The sequence below is a fragment of the Pleurodeles waltl genome, chromosome 10 (genome assembly GCF_031143425.1).
Source record: "Pleurodeles waltl isolate 20211129_DDA chromosome 10, aPleWal1.hap1.20221129, whole genome shotgun sequence".
Classification (NCBI taxonomy): Eukaryota; Metazoa; Chordata; class Amphibia; order Caudata; family Salamandridae; genus Pleurodeles; species Pleurodeles waltl.
The window spans coordinates 29,190,840-29,206,708 of record NC_090449.1 but is presented as its reverse complement, the minus strand read 5'-3'; the positions used below and the strand labels follow the sequence as shown (position 1 = coordinate 29,206,708).

The 15,869-nt window shown below is 42.4% G+C and overlaps 1 protein-coding gene across 1 annotated transcript in view; it reads left to right on the top strand.

Annotated features, from left to right (window-relative positions):
* Positions 1-15,869, top strand: part of LOC138262299 (adiponectin receptor protein 1-like) — a 147,490-nt gene that overhangs the window by 106,792 nt on the left and 24,829 nt on the right. The window contains exon 6 of the mRNA XM_069212199.1: positions 6,714-6,910. Coding sequence (XP_069068300.1) covers positions 6,714-6,910 — 197 coding nt within the window. The remainder of the gene's footprint in view (positions 1-6,713; positions 6,911-15,869) is intronic.

Here is a 15,869-nt window from a genome sequence, read left to right as displayed (position 1 = left end):
GAATCTATACAAGCCCTCACAGCAGTGAATCCCGGGAACTTTTTGGCCTACTACGCCATATGCCACCTAATCAAAAAGATATGGATGGCTGGAGATCTGGAACCTCCGATTTCCCCCACACTACATCACATGCTGCAATACGATAATCAAACAAAAGTAGTGACAAATTTGTACAAAATCCTGAATAAACCCCCCGAACTCAATTAGGAGAGCGTAAGGGATAGATGGAATGCAGTCCTGCCAGACCCGGTACCAACAGCGGATTGGCCAAAAGCCCTTTATCACACTCTGGGGGTATCGAGAAATCCCAGGTTTTGCTATACACAATTTAACTATACACACCAAACATACCTATCTCCAGCCAGGATTAATCGTATGTTTCCTGAATCAGCATCTACCTGCCCACGGTGTGAAGCCCCACTGGCACACTTCTACCATATGGTTTGGGAGTGCGCACAGATACACAGTGAGTGGATAGGAGTTGTAGAAGAGGTCTCAGAAATGACGGGTCTTGCAGTTGCAGTGGACCTCAAATCCTGCTTGTTAGGGATGAGAACAAGAGAAAAGAAACACAGGCATCTACATAAGTTTGCAGACCTAGCATATGTGCTGTACAAAAGGCTGATTGCTATGAACTGGAAAGCGTCCAAAGCGCCCGATCTGAAATCCTGGCATTCCCTAACACTGCGCTGGACCCGCACAGAATCCCAGGTGCTAAGTAAATTAGCACGTGGGGGTCAACAACACACAGGATGTGAAACCTGGGAAATTTTAGTAACCAGATTAGAAGCTAAAAACGATGAGAGGCCGCCATGAACTGGACAATGACACAGCTCTAGAGCTAACCCAGTTAGAACTCAATTAGTTTCAACATAATTAAACAAATGGGCGAAACACACCACCTGGTATGTGTGGGTACCTACTTCTGCATCTCACAAGCTCCGGTCACCCACAGCGACCAACAAGTGTTGATCACTCAAGCAGAACACGCATAACGAATACTACCACGTTACACCTAGTAAACAGACATCAGCTCGGTATCTTTCCCCCATCACAAACAACAAGAACTATCAGGGAATAAGATAACCAGGTGCTCCGATGTGGGGCCACCAAGTGCTAAACTGCAAGATCCCTCAACCATGTACAGCAGATAAATACATATTGAATGTTAAAATAAGACCTAAGTTATGTTATTTTTTCTTTTTTGTTTTGTGTGAATGTAAAAGTTATATCAGATCTACTAAATCCTACCAATGTAAACACATGTTTATGCTGCACAGATCTGTAATGAAAACTCAATAAAAAATATTTTTAAAAAACCCAATGATCCCTCTCCTCAGGAAAGCCCCAGTCAAAACAGTGACTCTCCCACTTCCTTCCACTAGGGTGGAGGGGGTGTTTTCAGTCATCTCAGAGAGTGGCAAAAGATTACCAGCAGTGGGGCTTGGACATACAAAGTGGTTACACTTTTCAGTTAAATCCTCTCCTCCACCAATCCTTCCGACGCCTACAGCAAACATCAGTTGCTGTTACTATGGGTGGAAGTTATAGCTCTTCTGCAAAAATGTGCAGTAGAGCCTGTTCTTCCCTCTCAAAATAATTATTGATTTCAGTTCACATTTCTCATTTATAAACATGTGCTGCGTTTAGTATCTACGCTGTATAATATTTGGTTTACTGTAGTTTGATAGCACATTAAATATTCATGTATCTGTTTTCACGGGATTTACAGTGCCTTGCAGAATTAAGAGTAGGTGAAATTAGATTAATATGATATCATTCATTCTGAGGTCTTCCCTTTTAAAAATAATCAGAAAAGTGTATATAAACTGTGTTCAGGCAAGTGTTAGGCAGACAGGTGAATCTTTGACTTTCTGTGAAACTTGGTTCACAGACATATAACTTTAAACATCACTTGTGAAGGCCACAGACAGGCTTCTCTTAGCCTGTTGGGAAGGCTACAGGTCACGGAGTTCAGAGACAGAGAATAGCCTTCTTAGTACAGAACAACATGATTATTGGTCAGCTAAGGTATGTGGATGAGAGGCCACCTTAGAAACGTATGCAGATCCTGTTAGTGCTGAAAAAGCTTAGCTAGGGCCAAGAACGGAGGGATTAGGAGAACAGTCTGGTTCCGTCGTTTCATGCACGGAAATTGTGAAGCACTGTTACTTTGTTGCAGTTCTATTTATTAATCGCTTTGATTGCCACTATTTTGTTTATTTTTAAATTAACATCTGTACGTATTATTTGCACCAATATAGCCTACCTTTTATTAATTCAAAGAGATGACCCATGATGAAGAACTAGGGTTACACGTATGTTACTTTTGTATCTTACATTTTCTTTTAGGTCTCACCTAAGGTCTTCCCAGTTAATGGCATACTAATATTTCATGAGATTTTGATGAGGGGACCTACAAAGCTTGATATTTTCAGTCATATTTTAAATCATTCAGTATCGGGCTCCTTCAGAGTCAAACGCTGCCCATTCCAGGACTAGTCAAAACCAGTCATGTGGATCTTTACAGCTTTATGTAACTCAAGACCTGCAACATCACACCTTGTTCAAAAATACACTTCTCCAGAATAAGACCCAGTATTTATTCAAGGGTACATTTTTTGTCAGATTTGGTCATAGTAGAGCCAGTCAAAAATATACCCTAACATAAATACAAATTCTACCCCTTAAAACAAGGAAAGTCATAAGGTAGGTATGGATGAATAAAATGAAGACCCCACTATATCTAGATAATAGGTTAGGGAATGATAATTGTTGAGTCTATGGCTCTGTGTATACCCCATAGAAGGGCCAACGAGGGATTTACAGTGATCAAGCCTAAGATTCTCAATATATCTCAGAAGAGAGGAGGGTCTGACTGTGATAGAGTGCAAGCCGTCATCTATCTATATTCTAGGACAAAGTCTGACTAGCAGTGGTAGACAGAAGTGTTCTTTGTAGTCTTAGGACCGAGGAGGAACAGTGCTAGAGTCAAAATCCCCTGTGTATCTCGGAGCAGAAGAACGATTGAGAGTGGTGGCAACTGAAGACCTAAGCTTATTTTTAGGCGACCATGACAGTACTCCTTTTTGTATCCCAGGACAGCAGAGGGACTGGCAGTGCTGAGGACTTAAGGGGTCATTTATATGTGGTCGGGGAGCGGCAAGGGTCAGGATACTCTGTTGCAGCGGAGTACCCTTACTGCTAACATAAAGGTCCGCCCGCCCGATGTAAATGCAGGTTGAACTTTGGTGTAACCACGGCATAAACTACTCCATATCCTCCAAGTTTACACCCCTCTGATGGAGTAAGAGATGTTGGAGGCTGACCTCTATGTCTGCCCACCTAATGTTGATGGGCAGACATACAGGTCAGTTTTCACTGCCAGTCACCGGTTGGAAAACCCTGGAAGCTGTCAAATGGCCCTCTTGCCATGTGAGTACTCCCATGGCAAGAGTAGAGTTATTTTTTTTCATTTTCGAAAAGAAAACCCTGCTTCGGCTTTACTTTTTGAGAATAAAAAAAATAACTTTGACAGACAACTCTGTCATGTTGACGGAGTCATATGTAAAACTTAAAAAAGCATTGACAGAAACTGCCTTGACAGCAATTTTTGCCAATGCTCAGAAATGACCACCAGCTTGCCAGTGATTTGTAAATTTGGAGAACATAGACTCAGTCATGGTGACGGAGTAATTTACTCTATCACCCTGACAGACTTACCCTTCACCCGCCAGTATATAAATTGGGCTGTTAGTCTCTTGTAAATCTCTTAGCAGGGGAGGGAGTGGGACTGATAGTGCTAGGACTGGCAGCATCTAAAGATGACCAGAGCAGAGAAGGGTCTGAAAATGCTGGAGGTAAAGCATCTCTTTTCTTCATTGTAAGCAGACCTTTCTTACAGGTATGTGTGAGTTTTCATGTAAGTGCTATGTGACTACAGCACGTGCACTGACAGCAGGTCACAAGTTGAGCCCTATGTTTGCGGGCTTTGTAAGAAGATAATAATATATGTTCAGGAAAGAAGGATGATGCAAATAGTGATAATGTAACAGTTTTCTGGATGAGTGACAAGGAGCCAATGGTGCTTGACAGTGTATGAGTGAGTAGACATTTTCAGATTTTTGGTTAGTCAAGAGCAGGTCTCCGAAGGAAGAAAAGGTGTATTTGCTGGCACTGCCCATGAGGCAGTTCTATGAGACATCTGCCCTGCCTTGCTCGGTTTGGATTGCTTGCCTTCACCCAAGAGGGAGGACCAGACACCGAGGGACCTCAGGGCTGGTAGCTTTGTTGGGTAAGCAGTTTGCAGGTTCTGTGAGACTCTTTGCAGCAATCAGCCTGCCCTTATGAGACACAGAGGACAGGGAAGAGTTGGACACAAGTGTTGTAATCCCTTCGGAAGGTAGTGAGTAGGCAATGTTCTACGAATCACCAGGGAGGGCTACCAACCCTTTGGTACTGGGATGGATCTTAGTTTGACCAGAGGACAAGACCTTCTTCCATATGATGACCCAAACTGAATGCCTCATACTTTGAAAACAGAATTTGCAGGCCTGGCCCAGCATATTGGTGGGCTAAAGATAGGCACAGGGGATAGTTACCTCACACTTCCTCTCATGACAGTTTTACTACCTCACCCACTTATTGGATCACTATCCACTAGGACACCTATGGATGCTATGTCATCCTGTAGGAAACAGATATCCTTGCCTATGAAGAATTGAAAAAGGATGTGTGTGAGCCATTAGGGTTGAGAGAGTGATGTCCAGAATGAATGTCTGTGTGCACTCCGAATGAAGCTTTCTGGAGGGCTTCTGGTTGTTTTGTAGTTACGGTTATCATACTGAATCAAGCACTGTAAATAAACATCTCCTAGTACAAAGCACAAAGCAAACTTTGAATCAGGGTAATCTTAGTGGAAGGACGCACACCTGAGGGTCCCTCAGAACCTTAATCAGTATGAAGCCACTTTGATGGTTACATATGTGGACTGGAACGTAGTACACTTTACATAGGGATTCTTATAAGTGCTTGCTTGGGTGCACTTTAGCACCAAACCAGTATCATGGAGTACATCACGAGGTGAACTTATAGTGCACTAATGGTAAATCAGGACATCCAAATACAAGATAATGTCAGACAGTGCTGTGCTCGGAAACCATGTCTAGGTTCCCTGGATATGGGAGGAACCAACACTGCAGACCTAAGCCCTTTAAATATACCAAAAGAGTGAATGTCTGACAATGTGGGGAACTGAAGTCCTGTGTATATTACCAGAGGAAGGACAAGCACCTCGTGACAAATCTCTGTATTTTCCCAGAACCTGAAGGTGCATTCCCATCTATTTATTTTTCTGTGACCTCTTGTGCAACATGAATGGGGGTAGAGCGCAGTTAGTAACTGCAGTGAGGGCATGTGCACCTAGCCAGCCTTTTATTTGCAGGGTCACCTTACTGGCGATGTCTTTACAGGAATTCATGTAGACAAGTGTAAAGACAGCCCTCTTAGGGAAGGGGCCACACAGTGACGTGTCCTGATGGTCACTACATACCCCTGATTTCATCACTGACGTTGCCGGAAGTCAGAAAGGTAGAAAACAGCTGCAGAGAAGGCTCTGCCATCCTGAAGCCTAGGTAGCTACTCCCCCTTCCCCAGCGCACCATTTTAAGTCACATACCATATCTGCTTTCCTTGTTGCGGTACAACTGTATATGTACTTTGCTGGAGTCCTGTTGAAGCCACAACTAGGCTGTTACTCACAACATCCAGAATTATTTCGTATGAAGGCAGCACACCAGTACAAATTACTTAAACAATCTTTGGTAAGATCTGCTAGGATCTAGCTTAACGCTGAGCAAACAAAAAACAGAATAACACACAATCAAATGATGACACCTACAAGTGCAGAACTAGAAAGTAAAATGGGTCTACCGCTGCACCTTAGTACATGGACAGTGAGCCTCCATTATGAATTAGTTTCCTGTCTTTCTGTTTGCTATGGGTTCCATGAAGGTTCCTGTGTTAATACCGTCTCAAGCCTTAACAGATTTACCCTGTCCTGTTGTAACTGCTTTTGAGAAGCACAGTCTTTTTCAATTTTTCTGCTAGATTTTTCTCGAACTGTACTGTAGTTGCGCTTATATACAGCTTCATACCCTTGACATGCCACTGTTTGGACAACTTACACTACTCCATAGGTGGGCTTCGATGGGAAGGCGTGTGTTTCGGATGTGTCTTATGTGAGTAGTGTTTTGATGTCTTTCATGAGAGCCACAATTGTGATCATATTTAGTTTTCTAGCCAGTCCTTGGCATGTATAGAAGCAAACAGCATGAGACGTAGGATGGTTAGGCATGTAAGTGAATGTGTATGGATAGAGAAAACAGTGTGTGAGTGCATCATGGCCTTTGTCTGAAATGTTCTGGAATACCAACTTTAGAGTCATCTTTTTCCAGTTTCAAGAGAGAATGATTTTGAGTCTTCTGCCATCCATCCACTCTGCTTTTTGTAGGAAGGTCTTTGGAAACCTCTAGCCTTCAGTGCCTTACTGAATTCAAGTGTAGGCGCAGGATTCTAAATTTCAGTACAGGTGTGGGGTCATGGGGACGCTGGACCTAAATCTTCTACACTTGATTAGCACGTGTTGTACTTGGCTGGTATAGACTATGTTCTTTTAACTATTTGACTGACCTTTCTCTCTTGTTTCCTTCCAGGTGTGTTCCTGGGGCTGGCCCTCAGTGGGTTAATACCATTCATACACTTCCTGGTGATTTCTGGGGGCATCATGGAGGCGGCTAAGCCAACCCAGCTGGGAGGGCTGATGTTCGTGGCCATGCTCTACCTCATCGGCGGGGCCGTGTATGCAGGCCGCATTCCTGAACGCTTCTGTCCTGGCAGATTTGACATATGGGTGAGTTTAACAAATTCATAGTCATGCAGTTCCTCAATGCACTGCAATCCCAGCTCGCAGGGTCCACAGTTATTCATGTACTAAGATCTTTAGACATTTGCACCAACACACCTTAATCACAAACTGTACTGCTAATCTAGTACAGAAGAGTATACAATTCTCCCAACGTAAATCAATTTTGAAGAACCTAATTTCTAAACGCCAGCATCCCTGCTATTGCAGTACTAAGACTTACGCCAAAACACCTCAGTTACCAACCGCGGCTACTATTGTTATTCCAACCCTGAGACCTATATATAGCTGTACCAGCGCACCTTATACAGACCTGCAGCTTCCATGCTGTACCAGTACCTCTGCACAACTCTACCATTGTACCTTCGTCCTAACCTGAAGCGTCCCTGCTCTTCGAGTACAAATACGTACACATAGCACCACTAGTGCACCTCAAGTCTCACTTCAGCATTGGGTTAGTCCAGTTCATAAACAGATCTACAAGTGCACTTCAGTTATGACCTCCAGCACCCCATGATGTTCTTGGACTAAATTCACACATAGCTTATGTTCATTTCAGTACTGACCTCCAACACCAAGGGGGTCATTTCGACCTCGGCGGTCTTTTGACAAGACCACCGAGGGACCGCCGTGCTAAAGATCGCCAGTTGTGGCGGTTTTCCGCTCGGCGTATTATGACTGCTGGCAGCCCTCCGTCCTTTTCCGGACGGAGAGCCGCCAACAGCCATACTGGCGGGCGGCGGGGAAGTGGAGGTTTCTTCACCTCCACCGCCTGGTCAACAGAACACCGCCCACCGAATCACGTTCTGTGATTCGGCATGGCGGTGTTCTGTTGACGGTGTGGTGGCGGCGGAGCAGCCCCCATGGATCCCGTCCCCTCCCGGAAGATCAACTGACAAGGTAAGTTGATCGTCCGTTAGGGGAGGCGGGTGGGGGGGGTGTTGTGTGATGTGTGGGTGCATGGGGGTGTGCGTGTGAGTATGTAGAGGGGGTGTGTGAGTGCGTGTATGCATGCGGGGGTGTAGTGTGAATGGAAATGTGTGCGTGTCTGTCTGTATGTATGTCTGTATGGATGTGTGCGTGTATGTCTGAATGAGGGTGTGCGTGTATGACTGTGTGTCTGTTGGCATGTTTGTTCGTGTGTGTGCGGGAATGTGTGTTGGTGGTGCCTGCATGCGTGTCGGGTGTGTGTCTGTGTTGTGATGTCGTTGGTAGAGGTGGGGAGGGGGGTCCTGCCACCTTTGGGGGGTGGCAGGGGGGTGGGGGGTGTCGGGGACGGACTCGGGGGAGGGGGTGGGGGGTGGCGGAGACCCCTATTCCCTGGCACTGATAGTGCTTACCGCCATGGATTTCATGGCGGTTCCAAACCCCATGAAATCCATGGCGGTAAGCCGGGTCATGATACCGCCGGCGGTCTTGTGACGGCCGCCGGGCTGGAGACCCAAGTCTCCAGCCCAGCGGTTGTCTCCGCCATGGTGGTCTGATCGGAGAAGTGGCGGATGACCATGGCGTAACCGCCATGGTCATAATTACAATTTTTTACCGCCAGCCTGTTGGCGGTAAAACCGCCACTTCTCCGTCAACCGCCAGGGTCGTAATGACCCCCCAAGTGCTTTTAATTTACCAGGATCCATATGCAGTTTGACCAATATATATGTATATATATATATATATATACATACACATATATCCTGTACTGCTGCAGCGTTTCCATCAACTAATTTGTTAGTCCTCAAGCCTGTTCAACCCGGAGTAATTCAGCATTATTAAGGAATATACCCATTGCTCATATATGTAAATCAGCCTCCCGGAGGACCGTAATACTTTTACAAGACATTATTGTCTTAATACAGATTTCAGAGCAGATGCCCAAGTGGACCAAAATTATTAATTACTGTAGTGTTGTTTTTTTCTGTCTTTCCCACATTGTTATGGATGGGCTTGCTGTTCTACCTAGTGCCTATGACTAATAACAAATATCCCCCTGGGTAGAGGTAATGGTTAACCACCAATAATCCTAGTTCTCCTCCAGGGGACCCTTACGACATGCAATCTTGCACTTCTTGACTTTCTCTTGGACATTGCTACCAAATGTATTCTTACTGAGTGAAATCTTTTAAACGCATTTCATATCACACTTGGTGGGCATGGATCATGTACATAAGAAGCGCACATAGCTCTAAAGAGGCCCTACCAGGAAATCCCAGGATTTCACAAAAGATAGAGCAGATCTTGGATGACTTCACAAGCCACAATATTGCTGATCAACACTTCTAACTTTCTTTGAGACATGAGAAATGTGTAAACATACGCATTAACTAATTGAACTTTACCCTTCTACAGTTTCCACTGCATCCCCCAATTCTTCAGTTATTTTCCTAATGTTTGTTTACATCCCTGATCACACACAAATATTATGAATAAGATATGTATGCTTATTGCAGTTGAACATAATTATGGAAATTTCTCTAGATTGCCTCTATGATCCAAACATGGGGCCCGATTCACAAAGGTACACTTAGACGTTTGATCTAAACTTAGACCAACTTAGAGGTTTGGTCTAAACTTTAGACCAAACCTCTAAGTTGGTCTAAGTTTAGATCAAACGTCTACGTTGGTCTAAGTTTAGATCAAACGTCTAAGTGTACCATTGTGAATCGGGCCCCATGTTTGGATCATAGAGGCAATCTAGAGAAATTTCCATAATTATGTTCAACTGCAATAAGCATACATATCTTATTCATAATATTTGTGTGTGATCAGGGACAACTTTAGACTCTAAAGTTAGACCAAACGTCTAAGTTTACAACTTTGGGAATTCACAAATGGCATTTCTGAGTAGTATTTTTAGGTCTGAACTCGGGGCAGGTCTCCGATACTGATGGTTGAGGAGTGCCCAGTTGAATGTTTAATTTAGAGACTCCCTTATTAGAGTGGTAATTTTGGAGACTCTGCAACCCAGGTCCTCCGCTAGCTACAGAAAAAGCAGCAACTCCAAGGCTACTTAAATAATATAGACCACCACAACAGGATCCGGACTTCTTCAAGTCAGATCTAAAACCGGATTCAATATTTGTAACGGCCGTACGAAGGAGACATGCGTCCACTCCAGAGACAACAGCTCCACCAGATCGCGAGAGCAAGAGAATGGATACAATAGGAAAGAAAGTGTGCTGCACAGCTACCATCCATTTACACATAGCCAATTCCACAGCTCTGCTAGGGAGGTATCATCAGACAATTTGGGAAGGAATGAAGACATTCATTGACGATCGCCCCAGGCCATCGTCAAAAAGACTCCCTAGAGATAGTGGAGGAGGGTTCCCTAATTTGTAACCAATCCATCAGTGCAGCTGTGGATTTGGTGGCACTATCCGCAAAGGCATTTGCACATGGGATTTCTTTTCGATGCACATCCTGACTAAGACTCATCGTTAAAACCTGATGCACAATTAAAAATTGAATTGCCAATCTGCCATTCTCTGAATCCTCCTTATCTGGAAAACATATGGAGGAAGAAACGTCAATGAAAAATGAACAGAAACCCTCAAGGCTGTTGGATTGGAAGAACAGAAAACATTCTTCAAACAATTTAAGCCTAGGGGCAAACACAGTTACTATCATAGGGTTCAAACCCCTAGATGGCCTTGCCAATACCAACCACAAATGCAACTGCAAAGGTCATACCAGAGCAGAGGAAATGATCTCCTACACACAAATCGTCTCACTCCAAAGGCAAACATTGTCAGTCTAAGCAGTGAGAAGTGTCCACCCCCTGCACTGTTACCCACTCCTGTGGAGGGAGCATTGCAACGTTTCCTGGAAGAATGGAGAAAGATCACAAAAGACAAATGGGTTTTAAACATCATTGGGCAAGGGTATGCTCTTTGTTTCTCAAGCCCTCCAACACAAATCCCTCCAAAACATGTTTCTACAAATTATGTGCACATGCTCAAAATAGAAACATTTCTTTTACTGTAGAAAAAAGCAATAGAGAAAGTTTCTAAGCATCAAAATAACTTATATCCTCAAGATATTTCCAAGTTCAAAAGAAACATCAACCCAACCAATTTTGACCTATACTAGATCTCAGACTGCTCAACAAGTTTATAAAGTAGGAAAAATTCTGGATCCTGTCCTTTCACCAAAGTTTTCCCCATATACAGAAAAATGACTGGCTTTGTGTAGTAGATCTACAAAACTCATATTTCCACATCCCAATAATTCCACGTCCCAGATAATTCCTGTCTTGTAGTAGGCAGTCATCACTATCAGTACGCAGTACTCCCTTTCAACCTAAAGTCAGCTCCTCTAATCTTTTCCAAATGCATGGCAACAGTTGCAGCACAACTAAGGAAAGGTGCCTATGTATATCAATACATGGACAACTGGCTAAAAAGGGCACACTCTCTGCACAAAGCCTAAGCCATGACAACATCTCTTCTAACATCACTAGGTTTACAAGTCAATTCAGAAAAATCTAAATCAATGCCAGTGCAGTGTCTCAATTTCCTAGGATCAACCCTAGACACTCAACAAGAAAAAGTGTTTCCTTCGGAAGAGAGAGTGTTATCTATACAAAAGAAGTGTACACATTTTCTACTTCAGCCCAAGCAGACGGTAAGACAAGAAGCATCCTTACTGGGGTCAATGGCATCAATGATGCATTTACACAGTTCTGAACGCACGCCTGTATATGAGACCACTTCAGATGTGCTTGGAAGATCAGTGGTCACAACACACAGGCCTTTGGGAAGACTGAATTCCACTTTTTACCAACGCTCACCAGTCACTCTCAATCTCCAGCTGGGATTCCCATTCCAGAAACCATTTCCGACTCAAACAGTTGTCACAGATGTCTCATTAACAAGCTGGGGTGCTCATATGAAACACCTGACTATCCAAGGTCTCTGGTCCCAAAAGGAAAAACAATATCACATAAATTTATTAGAACTGAAAGCTGTTCATCTGGCTTGCAAAGCTTTTCCTCCAGCTTTCAAATCAAAAGCCCTGCTGATCCAGACAGACAACACCACCTCAGTGTTTTATATCAACAAACAAGTTGCAAAAAGGTCAAGGCAGCTTTCTTTTCAAGCTCAAACAATTTGGCACTGGGCCTTGGCAAGAGGGCTCTCCATCACAGCCTTCCACATACCAGAAGTACAAAATTTAGAAGCAGATTTCTTCAGATGTCATCACGATGACAATCATGAATGGATACTCAACGGCAAGGTACTTCAAGGTATCTTCAAAGACTGGGGCATGCCAACATTAAATTTATTCGCCACCTCTCCAAACAAAAAAATGCCAAAATTATGCATCCGGGGCTATGGAACCAATGTCTCTAGGCAATGCCCTTTTGATGAACTGGTCAATTCCATTTGTGTACGCCTTTCGACCAGTTCCACTGATCCAGAACGTAATCTCAGCTCACAATGAACCTGGTAGCCCCGGATTGGCCAAGACATTAGTGTTACACAGATCTCCTTCAGCTATCCGTAGACCATCACAAACATCTACCAAGCAGACCAGACCTGCTCTCCAAGCGCCAGGCAAGATTCTACATCCAACAATCCAGTCTTTGAATTTGGCAACATGGCTCCTGAGATCACCCAGTATGGACACCAAAATCTCCCTGCAGAATGCATGAACAATTTGAAAGAAGCTAAACGTCCGTCCACTAGGACATATTATGCATTCAAATGGAAATGTTTTTGCTTATGGTGTTGAGACAGAAACTACAATCTCATTGTTGTTCAGAAGAATGTAATTCTATCCTGTCTACTACATTTAGCCAAATCAGGACTTCTATTCTCTTTAGTTAAATTTCACCTAGCAGCCATCACAGCTTACAGAAAAACTCCAGCACAACAATCTTTTTTCAGGATTCCAGTAGTCAGAGATTTCCTAGAAGGATTCAAAAGGTCTTTCCCCCAATAGAAAGACCATCACATCCCTAGGAACTGAACTTAGCATTATCAAAACTAATAGGCCTCCTTTTTGATCCTATCCATAAGGCATCTCTACAACACTTGTCATGGAAAACAGCTTTTCTAGTTGCATTCACCTCAGCTCGAAGAGTTAGTGAATTGCAGGCTCTCTCTTCAGTAGAACCATTTACGTTATTACATACCATAGCATAACAGAGTAGTACTAGGCACACATCCTTCTTTTTCATCCAAAGTAGTCACTGACTTCCATATCAATGAATCTATCACACTACCTACTTTCGTCCGAATCCCTCCTCTCCAGCAGAGAGAGCACTGCATTCCCTAGACCTGAAAAAAGTTATCCAGGTTTATTTGGACAAAACAAAATCCATTAGGAACTCTAATCACCTTTTCATAAATTATGGCCCTATCAGAAAAGGTCTAGCAACCTGTAAACAAAATATTACAAAGTGGACTGTGTCTTGCATATCCTTATGTTATCAAATAGCAAATTAACCTCTACCATATAAGCCAAGAGCCCATTCAACTAGAGGAAAAGCCGCCACCACGGAGTGGATGAGGCATGTCCCTACACAAGACATTTACAAGGCAACCACTTGGAGAGCTGTACATACATTCACAAAACACTACTGCCTAAACACTGACACACTCACTGATTCTTGAGTTGGACAGGAAACATTGAGAAACCTTTTTAAATAGATTAGCTTGTCCTCCTATGTACAAGTTACACCTTCTCAAATCTATTAGATACCAAATAATCTGCTTGCGATTTCATAGTGTATGATTACTGACAGCCGCTTCAGGAGGATATGTGTTAGCTTGCTACTCTATTCTAAGTCTATGACTATCAATGAAGATCCTGCGATGCAGAAGGAAAAGTTACATACCTGTAGCCATAGTTCTGCATAGTAGGAATCTTCATGGAAGTCATAAACACCCTCCCTCCTCCCCGGCTGTCAGATCAATCAATGATCCATGACCATCGCAGAAAAGAACTGACTCTCTCAGGCAAACTGCCACTGCAGTGTATTCTGGGAAGAGGTCTCTCTAGGGTCTTTAAAGGTACATACTCTGTTTTCAAGCTTTCAGTGTTAGCCCATCAGGCTGTTTTTTCCTTTCATGCTGCCTTTGTCAGGACCAGCTTTTTTCTATGACAAAGTGTTGCTGATTTCAAAAAGGCTTTTTTTCCTCTCACTTCTGTTCATACTACACTGCTTCAGCAATTCAAAGAAAAGCACATCACTGATAGTCTACACTGCAAATATGAAGAAAATGTTTCAAGTGATCAATATGATTAAGACTTTTATGAGACATAAAGACTTATTGAAGAAGGTTGTCTGGGATCCGCGCAGGCAGCACAGAATTATTCTAAGTTTGTGACTTCAGTGAAGATTCCTACGATGCAGAACTATGGCTACATCTATGTAACTTTTCCTTATATATTTATTTTAAATGTAGAACAAATTTTGGAAAAACGACAGCAGCATTGACTTAATTTAAAATGAAAACTCAATTATTATGAATATATTAAATTAAAATTATATTTTCGAACTTTAAATTAAGCAAGATCCCACCTAAAGTAAAAAAAAAAGAAATATATTTTTCATAATGTACTAAAATTATTAAAGATAATGTATAGAATTAATGAAAGGTAATGTACTTATATTTGATTACAAAACAGTGTTGCATTAATGTTTCAGTTGCAAAATGTTATTAATATGTTTTAAAATAATTCATGTCTTATGTTCATACTTTTTTTTAGCAGTAAATCATTTTAGTTATGTTTTTAAGTAATTGAAATAATTTAGTTAAATTTAACATTATTTCCAATGGGGTTTTATTTTTTTCTATGCAGTACTCCTGGTTGGCCATGTGTGGTGCTGGACTTACTCCGGCTCTGAGCTGGAGTACACATACCACTGTTTTGGGTCCTTTATGGGTGTAGTAATGTTAAAAGTGTGATTTGTGAATCTCTTTTGTGGTGGGGGCATGTCCATCCCTGAATCGCTTTATAAACCTTGCCAATTCCCTTCTTATTCCTCACTAAACCCCTTCAATTTAGTAATAAGTATACCCCTTTTTCTAGCCACTCTCCCAGTCCCTCCCACATTTATTATTAAGGGTTAAACTTACATGTGTGAGGATCTCCCCATAGATAGGAGAGGTGGAAGTGGAGATCTACACTCATAGGTTTGTGAGTTGCATTATGTAGTAAGTAGTATTGCTTAAGTACTACTTTATATCCTACAAAATGCAGTTTGTGAATCAAGCCCTATGAGTCTGAGAGTGTCTGTCTTGATTTGATTGTTTAAGTGCACATGTTCTATTCTTTTTAACTGACATAGGTTGAAATGTGTTTTTTAACGCGTGCCTGTTCATATGAGTTTCCAAAGGAAGTGCTTTATCAACAATGAAGTCCAATGATTCTGCTGTTGTTGATGGGGGTGGATGGGCATCAAGTTTAATTTAATGCTTAAATTAATGTTTTGTAAATCTTTTAGTTAGTCATACACTGTTATAGAAATAATCCTGTTTTCTGTGGATTAAGAATTAAGGCGTTTTTAGAGGCCCCTGAGAAATTGTTTTCCATGCATGTTTTGAGAGTTACGATGTCCTTTACAGAGGAGAGGTAAAGTGGTATATCATGGGTGAATAAGATGGTTATAGGATAGAGCCTTTAGGTGGCCAGAGTGGTACCCGTTCAGGTCTGGATGCATGTGGTCCCAGGTGGGATCGACTCAAGAGAAAAGATTAGAAACCAGGCGAGCACCATCTCTTTTAGGCCCATCCTGGTTTCTGGATTTCTGTTGGCAGAAAAATTTCATGATCAACATTGTGAATGCTTCCATCATGTTGAGTAAAATTAGAATTGCAGATGTCTTCTTTGTCAAGTGTTTGTGTGATATCATCAAAGCCTTTTTTATGGCAGTTTCACTGCTATTCCTGTCCTTAAATATAACTCAGAGGGGAAGAGCAGTGAGTTGTTTTTGATTATT